This window comes from Macaca nemestrina, chromosome 2, assembly GCF_043159975.1.
Source record: "Macaca nemestrina isolate mMacNem1 chromosome 2, mMacNem.hap1, whole genome shotgun sequence".
Lineage (NCBI taxonomy): Eukaryota > Metazoa > Chordata > Mammalia > Primates > Cercopithecidae > Macaca > Macaca nemestrina.
The window spans coordinates 123,341,711-123,357,389 of record NC_092126.1 but is presented as its reverse complement, the minus strand read 5'-3'; the positions used below and the strand labels follow the sequence as shown (position 1 = coordinate 123,357,389).

The 15,679-nt window shown below is 42.0% G+C and overlaps 1 protein-coding gene across 32 annotated transcripts in view; it reads left to right on the top strand.

The window, feature by feature from the left end:
* LOC105483059 (fragile histidine triad diadenosine triphosphatase) overlaps window positions 1-15,679 on the top strand; it is a 1,492,666-nt gene that overhangs the window by 1,422,588 nt on the left and 54,399 nt on the right. The window contains exon 10 of one of the 32 annotated variants that reach the window (XM_071092000.1): window positions 1,280-1,381. The exons of the other annotated variants lie outside the window; for them this stretch is intronic. Within the exon in view, the coding sequence (XP_070948101.1) occupies window positions 1,280-1,357 (78 nt within the window). The 3' untranslated portion in view covers window positions 1,358-1,381. The remainder of the gene's footprint in view (window positions 1-1,279; window positions 1,382-15,679) is intronic. 32 annotated transcript variants of the gene reach the window in all.

Here is a 15,679-nt window from a genome sequence, read left to right as displayed (position 1 = left end):
TTGTCTTAGTCCATTCCTGTTTCTACAACAAAATACCTTAGCCTGGGTAATTTAAAAAAGGAGTTTATTAGTCATAGTTCTGGAGCCTAGGAAGTCCAAGAACAAGGTGCCAGCAGATCAAGTTTCTGGTGAGGGCTTACCCTCTGTTTCTGGATTGGAGTCTTCTTGTTGTGTCCTCACAGGAAGAAAGAGACAAACATTGTGTCTTCACATGGTGGAAGAGAGAAGGGACCAAGGTGCTTGCTTCAATGTCTTTTATACAGGCACTAATTCCATTCATGAAGGTAGAGCCCCCATGTCTTAATCACTTCCCCAAAGGCTCCTCTTAATACTATCACACTGGGTCTTAAGTTCCAACATCAATTTTGGAGAGATACATTCAGACCGTAGCATCCATTAATAGAGGAATAGGTAAATAAATTATGAGGCATCCGTTCTATGGTATGATTCCATTTGTGTAATGATAGTAGCAACAAAAACAAGGCATATGACTATGTACTTAGATGTGTGCAAATATATAGAAAAATGTCTGGAAGAACACGAGTCTGTCTGCTAATATGGCTACCTGCAGGGAGGGGACCAGGACTGACTGGAGCAGGGTAGTCAAAGAGGTTATATTCTTATTTCTATTTTAACATTTTGCCTATACAAATAAAATAATTTCTAAAAATTAAAATATTTTTTCAAGAAAAAGAAAATTAGGGATATAGCACTGGTAATTGTCTCCACAAAGCAATATGAAATACAGACAAACATATTGTCTCATGGAAAATAACTGAGAGACACAGTTGCTAAGATCAGGAATTTCTGGGACCTAATTTGGTCCAAACTAGGCAAGAACCTCGAGAAATCGGTATATAATTTAGGTTTGTGTTACAGAAAAGAATTGGCAAAGAACGTAAGAGCATAATGCTTTCCACAATTAAATGTGAGCAACCTCCCCGAATCCAGAACTGTAAGAAAAGAACGGTTTCTTTGCTAACCCAGTAGGCCATATTGTTAACAGAAGTTGTATCCGATAAAAGATCTATGTTTAAACTATAAGATGCAACAGGAAAAAAGAAACACAGCATATGGAACTGTTTCTACACCACTTCAAGTCAACAGAGACAATATTTTAAAAATAACCAGGAGAATTCTCCAGGATGTTTCTTTTTATCTCTCTTCTCTGCATTGCGATTTTTACTGACTCTGACACAGAGTAGTCATTGCAAAGAATAAGAAGCCCAGGGCTAGTGTCATATCCATGCTGATGAGGTGTTTCGTTTCTTTCATCAAGGGGCAGCTGGAAAGGAAAGCATTTCTGTATGTCTTTGCCTTGGGGAAGACCTGTCTCCTAAGAGCTTTGTGCATGTGATCTGCACTGTTGAAGCAGAAATGGGTGAGCAGAAGTGACCTCACCCGGTAACTTCCTGTGTCCAGGAGAGCTGGCAGTCTGCCCGGTCTTCTGAGACATCCAGTAAAAATGAATCCCAGTTACATCTGTGGTGCTTACAGAAGTAGATCTGCTGTCTCTAATAAAAGCAAATGTTACTTTTTATGAAGGGCTGCTGGGTCACCTTTGGAATGGTAAACCAATCCCCTGAAAAACTTATTTTTGAGATAGAGAGAGACTGTGTAGATCACATCTCTACCTCCTAGACTACTATTTAGATGTACCTCACTGTTAATGACTCAGGATTAAGGAGAAAAAAAAAACCACCAACCATCTTCCTTTGAAGAGAAAGAAGGGAAGCTGGTGTTTCTAGCAGTCTCTGCTAGAAATTAACCTCACTTAGGAGTGGGCAGCCTGCTGTATTTCTATTCCCAAACCTTGCATACGCCGTGTTCTTGGGGAGGCTGAACAAGCTGTGGGTCCGAATTGCATGTCTGGCTTGCACAGCCCCACGTGGGCTGAGGGGAGGTAGGCTGATTCATAATGGATGCTCCGGTACTTAGCACAGGGCAGAGTGCGGGGGACTGTTATTCTGCTTTGAAGTTTTCTGCCTCCCTCTTTGGAGTGGATCAAAGACCTCTTTTTTTTTTCTTTTTAGAATTCCTATAAGCTCTTAATACAGTGCTCTCCTCTCAGTTCCCCTCCTCTTCTATTGCAAATTCCCTTCCCACCAGCCTCAGAACCAGAAGTTGTGGGTGTCCACACACTGGTCTCTATAGTTTCTCCCTCCCTTCCTCTCTTTCTTCCTCCCAGCCTCTTCTCCTTTCTTTTATCTTTCCTGTCTTCCTTTCTTTCTTTCTTTGGAGTCCCGCAGAAGCTCTCAGCCTTGGCTTAAGGAAAACAGCTGGTGGATCTCTAAAAGTGTTCTGCAGCTCATTTCATGCTAGCAAAACAAGAAATATGAGAATGTTTTTTCTTCTCTTTTTTAAAAGAAGGAATCTGGATTGGAGAGAAACCTGTTGTGAATAAAACAGGTGAACCTGGCTTGACCAGTTGCTTTGGAAGCTGAAATGAATGTGAAACAAAGCTCTTCCGTGGCTTTAAAAGGCTGGAGGAAGGTTTCTGAACTGTTCCTATTGTGTATTGTAGCTTCTGAATTTGTTTTTTGTTCTTTTTCTTTTTTCTTTTCTTTTTTTTTTTTATGTGATGGGGTGTCGCTGTCTCCCAGGGTGGAGTACAGTGGCATGATCAGAAGTCATTGTGCAGCCCGGACCTCCTGGCCTCAAGTGATCCTGCCTCAGCCTCCCTGATGTCATAGCCACAGTGCAGGAAATCACACTAAAAGTGTTCTTCCTCTGCAATGCCAAGGGACAGTTCCACACACCTGTTTGGTGGGCAGTGCAAAGAGACCGTAGTCTTACATCCCAGATGGCTCTTATTCCCACTGGTAATAGCATGTGAGCATGTTCTTTTGCCAATTGATTTTCTTCTGATCTTAGCAAATAACCTATCTGGGATAGCAAACCTGAGAAATAGGTACACTAACAACACACACAAACATTTAAATTACATTAAAATCTTAAAGCCTTAAGGCAACTAGTTTTTAGAAAACAGAGGATCTTATAGATGGTAATTTAGAAACTTAATGCAAAAACACCATCTGCTAAACCTCCTATCTACGAAGATGCTGGGGTCTGCGGAGAGTACAGACTGTATCTGGAGTTAGCTCCATCTGCTGCTACCTGCTCCCTGGGAATCTTCTTCACTGAACAAAGGCCCACTTTTGTTTAGGTCCTATGAGTTTATACTGGTCTAGATCAAGATGCTATTCAAGAGTCCGTCCCTCCCACCCTGGGTCTCTTGCTTAAGTCTCAGTCACTCCATTTGGAATATGCTGATTTTCTGAAGATCTCCAGAGGATTCATTCAGCAAATGTTTCCTGAGCATAAGACAATTTGCCATATCCTGAAGGGAATGTAAATGTGAGAAAAACAGGGAGTATCATTCAAGAGAGGGGATAAGATCGTTTAAGGAGAGCAAAGTTGACGTGGCGAGAGGGGTACAAAGACTGTGGAACTTTAGGGAATAGAAATCTCTCAGTGGATCTGTTAGGATAGCGCTTTACCATATCTGCTCCTACCTTCTAGTGTGAGTTCATGCTCCACTATCCTGCTCCCTGAGCTCCTATCACTGTCCGAAAACAATACGCACTTAGATCATCCCAGATGGCTCTCATTCCCACTGGTAATGACATGGAAGCATGACTCAGGATTCTCTGTCACACCTTTCCTGGGACCTCACAGCATCACATGGAATGTTCCTTCTTTTATCTCCAATCATGCCAAGGAAGAAGTCCACAGTATTATCAACCCAAACTCACTGTGATGGTTATTATTGTTTAAATTTTTAATGAAAGCAAAAACACCACATCTAATTGGCAAAAGTCATATTGAAGATGACGTATGTGATAATAACTGAGTGTACACTGTGTGCCAGGTGTCACATATCATTCCATGGACTCCTCCCAGCAAGCGAAAGAGCAAGGCTCACTGTCCCCATTTACATAGAGGAAGTTGAGGCACAGAAGAATTCGCCAACTTGCCCGCAGTCTCATAGTTATGAAGTCTCTGTTGTCACTCTCTGTGACACAGACTCCCAGGTCCAGGACCTGCAAAAACCCTGGGGAGGCCTTTGTAGTTTTTGTCTGGTAAGACATGCCAAGTGGGCAAGTGGGTTTTTTTGCTTTATGACAACAACCAGAAATGGCAAAACATTTTCTGTTATGCTTTGAAGAGAATTCCATACTTGGAATTAACTTTCCTTATTATTTCTGCTTGACTCTAGCTGATTTAATTTTTTTTTCTATATGTTATTGGGGAATGGGTGGTTTTTGGTTACATGAATAAGTTCCTTAGTGGTGATTTGTGAGATTTTCATGCACTCACCACCCAAGTAGTATACGCTGTACCCAATGTGTAGTCTTTTATCCCTCAACCCCCTCCCACTCTTTCCCCTTGAGTCCCCAAAGTCCATTGTGTCATTTTTATGCCTTTGTATCCTCATAGCTTAGCTCCCACTTATGAGTGAGGAAATACAATGTTTGGTTTTCCATTCCTGAGTTACTTCACTTAGAACAATAGTCTCCACTCTCATCCAGGTTACTGCAAATGCCATTAATTCATTCATTCCTTTTTATGGCTGAGTAGTGTTCCATTGTATATATATATATATACCACAATTTCTTTATCCACTCATTGATTCATAGACATTTGGGTTGATTCCACATTTTTGCAACTGAGAATTGTGCTGCTATAAAATGTGCATACAAGTATCTTTTTCGTATAATGACATCTTTTCCTCTGGGTAGATACCCAGCAGTGGGATTGCTGGATCAAATGGTAGTTCTACTTTTAGTTCTTTAAGGAATCTCCACACTGTTTTCCATAATCGTTGTACTAGTTGACATTCCTACCAGGCTATAGATGATTTTATAAAGGCTACATTCCCTTTCCTTCCATAGTAGCCTGGGCTGCAGCTCCAAGCCGAAGCTGAAATTAAAAAAACAAAAAACAGACAGACAAGACCTCATTCCCAGGCAGCCAGCAAAGTAGGTAACAGACTTGGATCTAGGAATGGGCCAACTCTTAATTTCCACTGTGCTCAATGCAGGTTATCTGAAGCAGGTGAAGTGATGTAATCCATGTGATATACTAAGCACAGTATCCACACATGGTAAGTGTGCAATCAGTATCGCCCATTTCCATGAATAGTGTGGCTTTAAGCTCATGAGCTAGAATGTGTACTCGTGACTATTAAGGGATTTGTTCCTTCACTCTGCAGTGCAATGATCTTATCTTTTTTTAATTTTTTTCTTTCATATGTATTCCCACACTGCCATGGTAGCCTTTGTGAGAACTGGAGGACAGGCGGGGTCAGCAAAGGAAACTAAACAAGAAAAGGCTATTTCTAGTAGAAGAAAGTCCAAAGGGAAAGGACCTCTAGATTGGGAGCTCCATGAGAGAGAGACTCTCTTTTCAAACTCCTAGCACAGACCGGATGCTCTATAAATACTGAAGGATAATAGGGGAGAAATATTATGTTTAAAAGCTGTATGGCCTAGGAAAGAAATAGGGCCTATGTGGGGACAAGGGATGGAGTCCACTTGGCCCCTCCACTCCTAATTATAAAGGGTCTCAAATTTTGACATTTGATGTTATTTCCAAATGACTTGTCACATGTCTTATGTGTGCTAAAGCATGAACTTCTTAAATATAGACATTTATAAAATAAACCAAAAAATTAAGCTTTATCACATTCTTTTATTTTGTAAAATGTCAGCAGCCTCAAAAATTGCCGGTTGGAAAGACCTGTCTTGACCCAGAAACCTGTCTTTCACTCACCTTAGGCCAAGACCGTATGTGCTCTGGCAGCTGGTGGCCAACACCAAACTGTTGGCTGTCATTTATTTCTTCCAGATATTTGGAATTTTCTGACTAACTTGTCTGAGATACACCACAGACACAGAGCATTTTCCAACAAGTCTGATGTTGTTCCATCTCAGTTTTAATTCTGAAGCTGTGAATACTTCCTTGAAATAACAGCAGCACATCTTTTCTTTGCTCAAATCCTCCTTGTTTAATTTGCAAAGGATAGCAGGCTTTCTCCTCCCTGAATAATTCACTGTTGGGGGTGTGTGTGTGTGTGTGTGTGTGTGTGTGTGAATTTTCTTACATGGAGGGCAACTGGATGAATCTGTCCTTTCAGAATTGTCAGTGACAGACAGCTATGACATTAGGTAATTTGTGGGCACACCAGCCCACTAATTTGGCATCTCCTATCATCCCACACCCTGCTCCCATCACCAAACCACCATTAACTCTTGTACCTCAGTTACCTCCTTCATAGCCTAACCATAGGCCATGCAGGAACAATGACTTATCTAGCTGTTTATTGAATCACATGTATGCCCAGCCCTGCACCAGGAGCTAGGAATACAATTGTGTGCAAGGCATACTTGGGTCCCTGACCTTTTGGGTCGTCTTCCCCTCACCTCTAAAAAACCATCCTAATAAATAAGAATATCTTTGGTATTGCAAAAGGATCAACAAAAATCTTGCCTCATGTTAAATTCTTGACAACCCTCCCAGCTTATTCTTAATTCTTTAAGCTCTTTTAAAATCAACCTTCCTGTTCCAAAGAGTACCTTCAAATCCTTCCTCTATCCTCTCTCAAAAAATCCATGAATTTGGATCCCAGATTTATTATTAAGTAAGCGTTCCAGGAATTACTATTTCTCTCTTCACACACTGTGCTCTCTGGGAGCACACTGACTCGCCTTCTTAAGTTGGCAGGAAAGAATGCGAAGGGTACGTCCTCAGGCGAACCTTATCGAGAGCCAGAAGCCACATGTTTCCAAGGTGTAAATATGCAGTTGGTGTTGCAGGCCTGGGATGCAGAGCCCCATCAAAGTGTTAACATAAAATAAGGTTGACAGTGCCACTTCATCAGAAACAGGCGACGAATTAGATGTTATGAAATGCTTATAAGCCTAGGGAGTAAGGTGCTCAAAGACAATTACCAACTAAACATTTCATTAATGAAATAATGATTAATTGTAATTACTAATTAAAATGCAGGATTATGCTGTTGGTTTTGAGCAGGAACAGGAGTAATGACATTACCATTTTTAATGGAATTCCAGGAACAAAAATTATAACAACTCACAGAAAAGATATGGCTTGCAAACGTGATTAGGACTTATTGTTAAACCCAGGGGCACGGAATTTTCCCTGCTGGTGAACTTAAGTTAAGTAAGTTTAATGCGGTGTAATTTAATTACTGAGCATAGTTTTCTTCTCAGTGGGAAGAGATACCAGGTTTATGCTTTAAAGAACAAAAGGAAGAACGTAAATAGCTATGGGTAATGATTGGCTACCAGCAGGAAAAATCAAACAGCATTTAGCTGTCTTTTGCATAATATTTGAGGGTAGATGCATCCTGGCTCAGTTGCAAATTTTATTTAATTAATGCTTAGAGGATTAACAACAAAGTAGCCCATGCAGACAGGGAATGTAGTGCTGTCAAGTGTACAGGAAAGTGAATTTCCATAGGAAGGACGTCTCCACTGAATAATTAATGTGCGCGCATTTTCGTAAATGTCAAATTCCCACAGGAAGCAGAAACTTGACCCTCTGTAATAAACCATTTAGGATTCATTAAATATAAGCATCGTTCTTAAACTGTTTGCCATGGCACATGAGCTCATCCATAATGCAGCGTGCCGGCCTTAGCTGCAACATAAAAATGCCCAGCACTGGGCTTTTAGGCAGCTGCAGTTACCCTGAGTGTGCCGACTTCCAGTCTGACTCAGATCTTAGCCCCTGGGGGTGAGCTATCACTCACTTCTTTCTGACTTTTATAAGGCCAAGATCAGTCCAGAGTCAATCTGGAAAGCTAACATTTAACTCTTACTGAAAGATAAGGAGGGCCTCAGACCCTGTTTAGACCTTCTCTATCAGGATTCCATGACATTGGCACTATTATCCTGTGGGGCCAGATAATCTTTGTTGGGAAGTGACTGTCCTGTGCATGGCTGATCATTTAGCAACATTCCTAGTCTCTACTCACTAGGTGCCAGTAGCATCTACCCTCTCCCACCAGTTATGACAATCCAAACTGTGCCAAACATTGCCAAGTATCCCCTGGGGGCGGAATCTCCCCCAGTTGAGAACCACTGTATATAGAACTTACTGGAGTGTATCCACCTAGGTAGGGTGAGCTGCCAAGGGGACACAAGGCTTCCCATTGAGCTGGGCCTGTGAGGCTGTGGGAATCCATAACCCCTTGTCACCTTCACAATCACAGCCATCCCCAAGACCAAATGTGCCTTGCTCTTGAATAGTATCAACTGCCCCTTACAGATCCAAATGTGGCTATCACAATGGCAGTAAGTGCGCCATTAAAATGAAAACCATTTACTCTAGTGACCCAGAGCTGTCTTATATATTCCTCTCTGTGCAGCAGTGACTGTTTCCTTTTCTTTATGTATCAAAATTGCTAGGGCTGTGAGTAACCCCCACCATTGTCCTGGACTTATAAGGAGTCCAGTAAATCACTAAGTGATTTTCTTTTTCTTCCTTCCTTTCTTTCTTTAAAAAACAAAAATAAATTTTCTGAGATTAGTATGGGAAGAGAAAAAGCAAATGAGCTCACCCATGGAAATTTTTATCCCAACTGTTTCTAAAGTCTGAAAACAAATCACATTTTTTCTTTTAATAGAATATAGATTTGATTTCTTGATTTTAAAACATGCACTTTTAATTCTGTCTGGGCCTGCAGGATGCCCACATGCTGGCTAAAAAAAGAAACACGAAGCTATTTGGAGAATCACTTTGTCTACACAAAAGCAGAAGCTGATTTGACTAATGATTTTTCTCCTCTTTGATTTTTATTTGAATCAAAATGAGCAGTTAGTTATATCTTGGCACCCCACTGCCATTGCCTCTGCATTCTCCTAAAATAAAGAAGATTTGATGTGCTTAGTACAGATGTGTTATCAGAGGGTGACACAAGTGTGCAAGAGCATCTTTGAGGTTGTGTTGTATCCACGTGACATAGTAACTGGACACAACTCATTTCACACTGAGAGGTGGAGACTGGTCGGTTACTAGAAACCTAGAGCATTCTGATTTTCTCTTGTGACAACAGTTCCACTTTGGCCTGTTCATAAATCACACTAGCTTGAGAGCAGACCATCATAAGTATGGTTTCTTTCTAGTATTCCACTTTGAACAGACCTGTTTTAAATTAACCAGCCAAACACAGTTCAAGAATCAGAACCAGCGAGTGAAAAGTCTACTTGGCTCAAAACCTGACTCAGTCTTATTAATTCAGAAAGTAGAAAGCTTACATGTGCTAATTACCAAAGCTACTAATTAGCTTTAATTATAAGCTTGGAAGGAAGTTGAAGTGTGCTACATTAGATAGTGCTGTTGACCTTTTCAGTGTACTTTGGAGGGGGAGGGTGGAGAGGCATAAAGGAGGTGTTATAAAAGTCATCAGAGAGCAATTAATTTATGTCTTCTGATGAATATGCTATAAATTAACACATCTGTGTATATCAGAACATAAAGGCATTTTAATAGAGCCTTACCAATGTCAATTCTGAGTGCCCCAGCCAGCCAAGAAAATGTACTCGTTTCATAAGTTATTTCTTATTCTGTCACTGTTGTAAACCATGTGACAAACTGCATCCAGCCAGATGAATGCTTCCATTCGTAAGTCATAATTAAGATAGGGGGCCAGCTTTGACTGATTTGGGAGGGTCACTATGAGGAGCCGCCCTCACCGACATTTCGTGAGATGCTCAGAAACCTGTTTCATGCCAAGGTCTGGAAATACTGTCCCCACTGGCCTCTCATCGGGGTCTTATATGTCACTCTCTCCGAGCCTCTGCAGCCCACGGCTCAAACCACTCCTTTGATGTGCCTGGGATGCTCCATGCTGTTTTTCATGTCACAAGACAGCTCCTCCGGTATTCCTACTCACACAAATGATGATGGCTTTCAAGGACCACCGGTGTAGCCTTTCACACCTCAGAAGACCCTCCTCGGGCCCCAGGAGACATCTCACAATCCCCGTAAAAGGCACCTAAAGCAGACCAGCATCTGCTTGCTGTGACTTGTAAACTCTACCTAAAGCAGACCAGCATCTGCTTGCTGTGACTTGTAAACTCTGAGTCCTCTTATCCTTTAGATTTGAAGATTCTTTGGTTAGGTTCCAATCTCTCAAAACTGATGTATCCCCTAGTAACCACCAGAGGGATCCCATATAATGTGATAAAAATTATAATCAACATGGGGGAATCATAGCTCAGCCAGCGTGTGCTTGCTTCCAAGGCCCCAGGTCTCTCCGCCTGGAAAAGGAGAGCAGGGAACAAAGGATGAACAGTGTGGGGGAAGGTTCTGCCTGGCAGCTTCGGGGAAGGGATTCTCAAAGGAGAGGCACGGGTCTGAAGACGAAAGTGTCTGAGGCCAATCTTCTCTTCTCCTGGAAACAAGCAAGCAAACAAATAAAACAAACCTCAGTCACTGCAAAGAAAGCCCTCTGAAAATCAGTGGAATCAGACCCTATTTATTTCTAAACCTGTGTTCAGAAGTTGAACTACAAATATAAGATTGTATTGTAAGAACTAAGAGCTTTTTCCATGTTTCAAATAGGTTTGTTCAATTGTATAAAAGAAGAGGGAATCAGGAGTGTACTATGTTAGCTTCCTAGGACTACTGTAACACATTAGCACAACCTGAGTGACTTAAAACAACAGAAATGCATTCTCTCCCAGTTCAACATACTAGATGTCCAAAACCGAAGTGTCAGCAGAATCATGCTCTCTCTGAAAGTTCTGGGGAAGAATCCTTCCTTTCTGCAATCTTTGGCCTTCTCTGGCTTACAGCCGTATCACTCTAGTGTCTGCTCTGTCTTCACATGGCCTTCTGCCCTCTGTTGATGTCCTTATAAGGACATCAGTCATTGAATTTAGGGCCCAGTCTAATCCAGTGTGACCTCATCTTGACTAATGACATCTCCCAAGACCTCTTTCCAAATAAAGTCACATTCTGAGGCTCTAGGTGGACATGCATTTTTGGAGAACACACTCTTCAACCCAGTGTGTGTTCCTTTACTATTTATGTAAACAACATTTCAAGTTTAAGCCCTAGACACAAAGCTGGGCTGATACTGTAGTTCTAACATGATTTCCAGGTCTTGGGATGAAATCCATTATCACCACCTGGAAAATGATACTTCAGTCACCGTGGGTTTCCTCTCTGCTTTTTAAAATAATAGGTTTTCAAGCACAATGCCTCTCCTCTAAGCTGTTGTAAGGCTTGTGTCGGAGAGTTTTTAGTGTCTTTTGTGTGAGTGTGTGTTGCGTGAAGTATCAAAAGACATTGTTTCTACCCTGCAGTCCCTTTGTATCTAATTTTATTGCCCTCAACTGTTAGGTCTTATAGGTTATTCCTGAGTCTATTGGGCCAAATCGGTGTAGTTAAAGCTCAAGTCATCCTTGTTTATCCCTGTTCTTAATTCATGTCTGGCTGCACAAACGGCCAACTGAAACTCCAGATCAGCTCAGCAGAAAGCTGTATGTTCAGGTCAAACATGCTTGAGTGAGAAGAGTGTCTGCAGTGTGTCAGGCAAATTGGCAAGCAAGCGTCAAGAGACCCAGAGGTAGGAGGAGAATGAAAAGAGGGGAAATTAGCAAAAGGAGTGGAGGTGGTTGGACCTGAGTTTTACCATACGGTAGAGAGTGGCCATGACTGGCAGAGGTGGAGTTGTGGGGAAAGAGGGAGATAATCCCAGGGCCTTGTCAGAGAGAGCCTCCACCTCCAGGACAGAAAAGCCTTGAAGAGCCATCCTTTCAAGCCCACTTCTTGTTCAGAGCCCCCTCCGCAATATCCCTACCATGCAGACTTCTAGCCTTCTAGCCTGAACTCAAGCATCCTCAGTCATTACCAAGCCCCCTTTCAAACCACACTCTTCGTCCTGCAATTTTAATTATGTTAAAAACGCATCTGCTTTCCCAGACACTAAAGGCCACATATTGTATGATTCCATTTCTATGAAATATCCATAATAGGCAAATTGATAGAGACAGAAAGCAGATTAGTGGTTGCCAGGGACTGGGTGGGTGGGAAAAGGGGAGTTACCACTTAATGGGTACAGGGTTTCCCTTTGGGATAATGAACATATTCTGAAACTAGGTAGTGGTGATGTTTGCACAGAACTGTGAATGCACTAAATGCTGCTGAACGATATACTTTAAAATGGCTAAATGGTGGATTTTACATTGTGTGTATGTTTCACCACAGACATATAAATCGCTTTCTTCCAATCCACCCACTAGTTATCTACCTGCCCCATGAAACCAAGCTGAAGTTTAATTCCTTTTCCATGGCCCACATTGTTAATGTTTCTTTCTCCTATGTCTGTGGAAACCATCACGCACCCCCACCCCATATCTCCACTTCTCATGACTAATCACCCTGTGTCCTGGAATTGTGCATCTTTGAAATCCCTTATCCTGGGAACCCTCCACTGGATATATCCCCTTTTTTCATTCCTTTTCTGAAATTATGCTGCTGCTGGGATATACTGCTGCTGGGAAATATGGCCAGTACATGCTACAGGATAATCATCTGCTTTGGCCTGGAACTTGGAAAGTCTGGGTCCTGACATTAACTCTCTGTGTAGCCTGAATGGTAAACAAATTATTCAACCTCTCTGGCCCTCAGTTTCTTCACCTGCAAAATGGAAGACAAGAGGGCTTCCAAAGCCTTTTCTGACTTTCAAACTTCTAACCCACCACATAGCTCTGGACCTTATTCTTGCTGATGACACCCCATAATGTGTTCCTGTTTGGCATCCCTGCTGTGCTACTAATACCCACTGAGCTGAAAGTTAACTGGGCAGGACATCTTCCTCATTAGGGTTAAGCTAGATCTTCCCCATCCCGATCTGCAATGTGTGACATTGGATTTGGGACTCCAGATGGAAGATTGCACTAGGATCCTGATTAAATCCTGCCCCATAAGATGGAATACAACATTCCAAAATGTAATTTTCTATATTCATTGCATTATCTAACCTATTCATATATCTCTTGTTTTGCTCTCATAGAGAAATCTGTGTGTGTTCTCAGGCAAGTCCCTTAGCAGAATTTTGGATAAGAGGGATCACAGCCAGAGCCCTGTGCTAGCCCACTGAAGATTTCTATTCTGGTGTTTTCCTCATCCCCAGAAGTATGGCAATGGCCCTGTTTATGACTGTTCTGTTTGTGGAACTGTCTGAGCTGAGACTAAATAATTAATAGAGGGGGAAAAGCCATGTGGCTTTCTGAAGATCTTTCCCTTACCTTTTTCTTGAGATGAGGACTATACTTGTATTTTGGTGGTTTGCATTTGATTTTGTTGTTCTCATTGTTTCTCCAGTGATAATTTGGTTTAAGTCACTAAAAGGACGCCCCCATGTTCCACAGCTGCATTCTAACCCCATACACTGGGGAGATATATATTTGTGAGATATATATATATATATATATATATATATATATATGATTTGCTCAACTGCTTTAACTCACTTGCGGTAACAATGACTGTGGATGGTAGGAGAGAGGCAAATAGGCAAAATTCTCCTTGATGGGAATTGCCACTGGGGATCTAGAAGCTCCACATTCAAGGTTTTGAGGTAGCCATGAGCAGTCTAACTGTAGAAGTGGAATGGAGCATTGGAAAGAGTATAAATTTAGAGCTCTAAAATGTATACTCAAAAAGGATATAGTCTAATGGCAATAAACTGGGGACACAGCACAGAGTTTTGTTCAGATTCTTCTCTGTGCCCCTTTGTCTTCAGAGATAAGAACATTCCTTTCTTCAGGGCACCTTTCCAATGAGGGTCTTCTAACCTGCCTCAAGGACAAAGAAGGAGTGAGGAGTGAGCAGTCAGAAAGACCTTCCTGCTTCTGTTACTTTCTCATATTCCTTTAGCTTAAAATATTCACTCTGCCAAGGTGCCATCTTTTGGGGGAACATGTCCTGAATCCCATCACTTTCATCTGTAAAATGCAGATTGCATTAAATTGCCTTTGATATCCCTAGTGAAATTAGAAAACTTGGGGATAAGAAGCATCCAAACACCTGGTCCTGGGCTTGACTGACCTGTATCTCTGTCTTCACAAGCTCTGAAAGAGTAAGTGCCCACAGAGCAGGACATGCCGCAAAGGGGCACTTTGAGCTTCTTATTCCGTACCCCATACAGTCTTCCACTGCTTCAAGCTAGACAGAGGAGGACTCTGTCTCACTCTAGAGACAGACCCATGGCCTGGAAAAAAGCAAATAGAACGGCCGCCTTAGCTCCCTCTCCCCTGAAGCCTACACTAGACTCTAAGATTAGAGCACTCTAATACCAAGTAAGTACAGGTACCTGTCTTGAGAGAGCCCACCAACCTGGGAGAAAGGGTGGTTTCCCCAAATGCTTAGTGCACGACAGTCCTCAGCTGTTCACTCTGCACTTTCTAGGGTGGGGCAGCTCCAGAGATCACCTGACTTGCCAGTTCCCAGAAGGCAGAGTTAGCAAAGGGCCTTCTAAGGAAACCCAAACGGCAGTGAGACAGGGAAATAGGGTCTGCAGGCAGGGAACATAAGGCTGATTCACACTTGAGCTGTGACAGGGGCTGTCCTCTCCATAGGGCGTATGCCAAGTAAATGACTTCATAACTTTACTTCATCCTCTTCATTTACATAGGGCATACACCCAGTAACCAATGGAAACCTCTAGAGGGTATTTAAACCCCCCAAAATTCTGTAATGGAGTGTACTTTCATTTTCAACACTTTCTCTGCTTTTGTTGTTTCATTCTTTTCCTTGCTTTGTTTGTGCATTGTGTTCAGTTCTTTGTTCAAGAGGCCATGAACCTGGACGCCCTCTACCAGTAACAGCAGTACCTTCTTCAACGGAAAACCTAGCCTTGTGGGATAGAGACAGACAGCTATTGACCTTGAAATGGTGCAGTGCAGACAATGCGTAGTCCATTAAATATTTTCAAACTTGACCAATGCCTGGCAGTCTCTTCCTGGATTTAAGTGTAGGAGTGTGAGGAGGAGCCATAAGCTCTTCTTGTGGGTTTCACAATTTCCTACTCTCCTCAAATGAACCAGAGACAAGGACATGACCTGATGGTCACTCTGCGAGATGTTGCTGAGGCCGTTCCCTGCTCAAGGAAACAATATATCAGGATCAAGCCACATCAATGATGAATATGCACATCTTTCCTGATGGCAGGCTGTTACTTAAAATGCTGGAAGCCCTACCTCTGAGAACCAGGCCCCAAGTATTTTGTTGGTGCAGAAGTAATTGCAGTTTTTGCCATTGAAAGTAATGGCAAAAACTTGCAATTACTTTTGCACCAACCTAATACATTCGTTGCTACCCAGAATCTACATGCTCCGGATGGTCAGGTTTTTTTGTGCCTCTTTAATTCTGATACAATTTTTATTTTATCCCTTCTTTGAGATGTCCTTTACTGAAGCAAATGGGGATTTATTATTACCTGGCAATCTCCTTTAGGCTGTTTTGTTCAGGCTTGGTTGTTCAAGGCAAGTGACAAAAAGAAATTTGGGGAACAAAGCCACTTTGCTTTGTTGGGTCACCTTTAATAGTTTGGAAAGGTCGAGAACTTCTTTACTTAGCAGAATCTCCTGATGACTTTGCTAAGTGAGGAGCGAGATGCAGGTTCCCTTTAAAAGCCTGA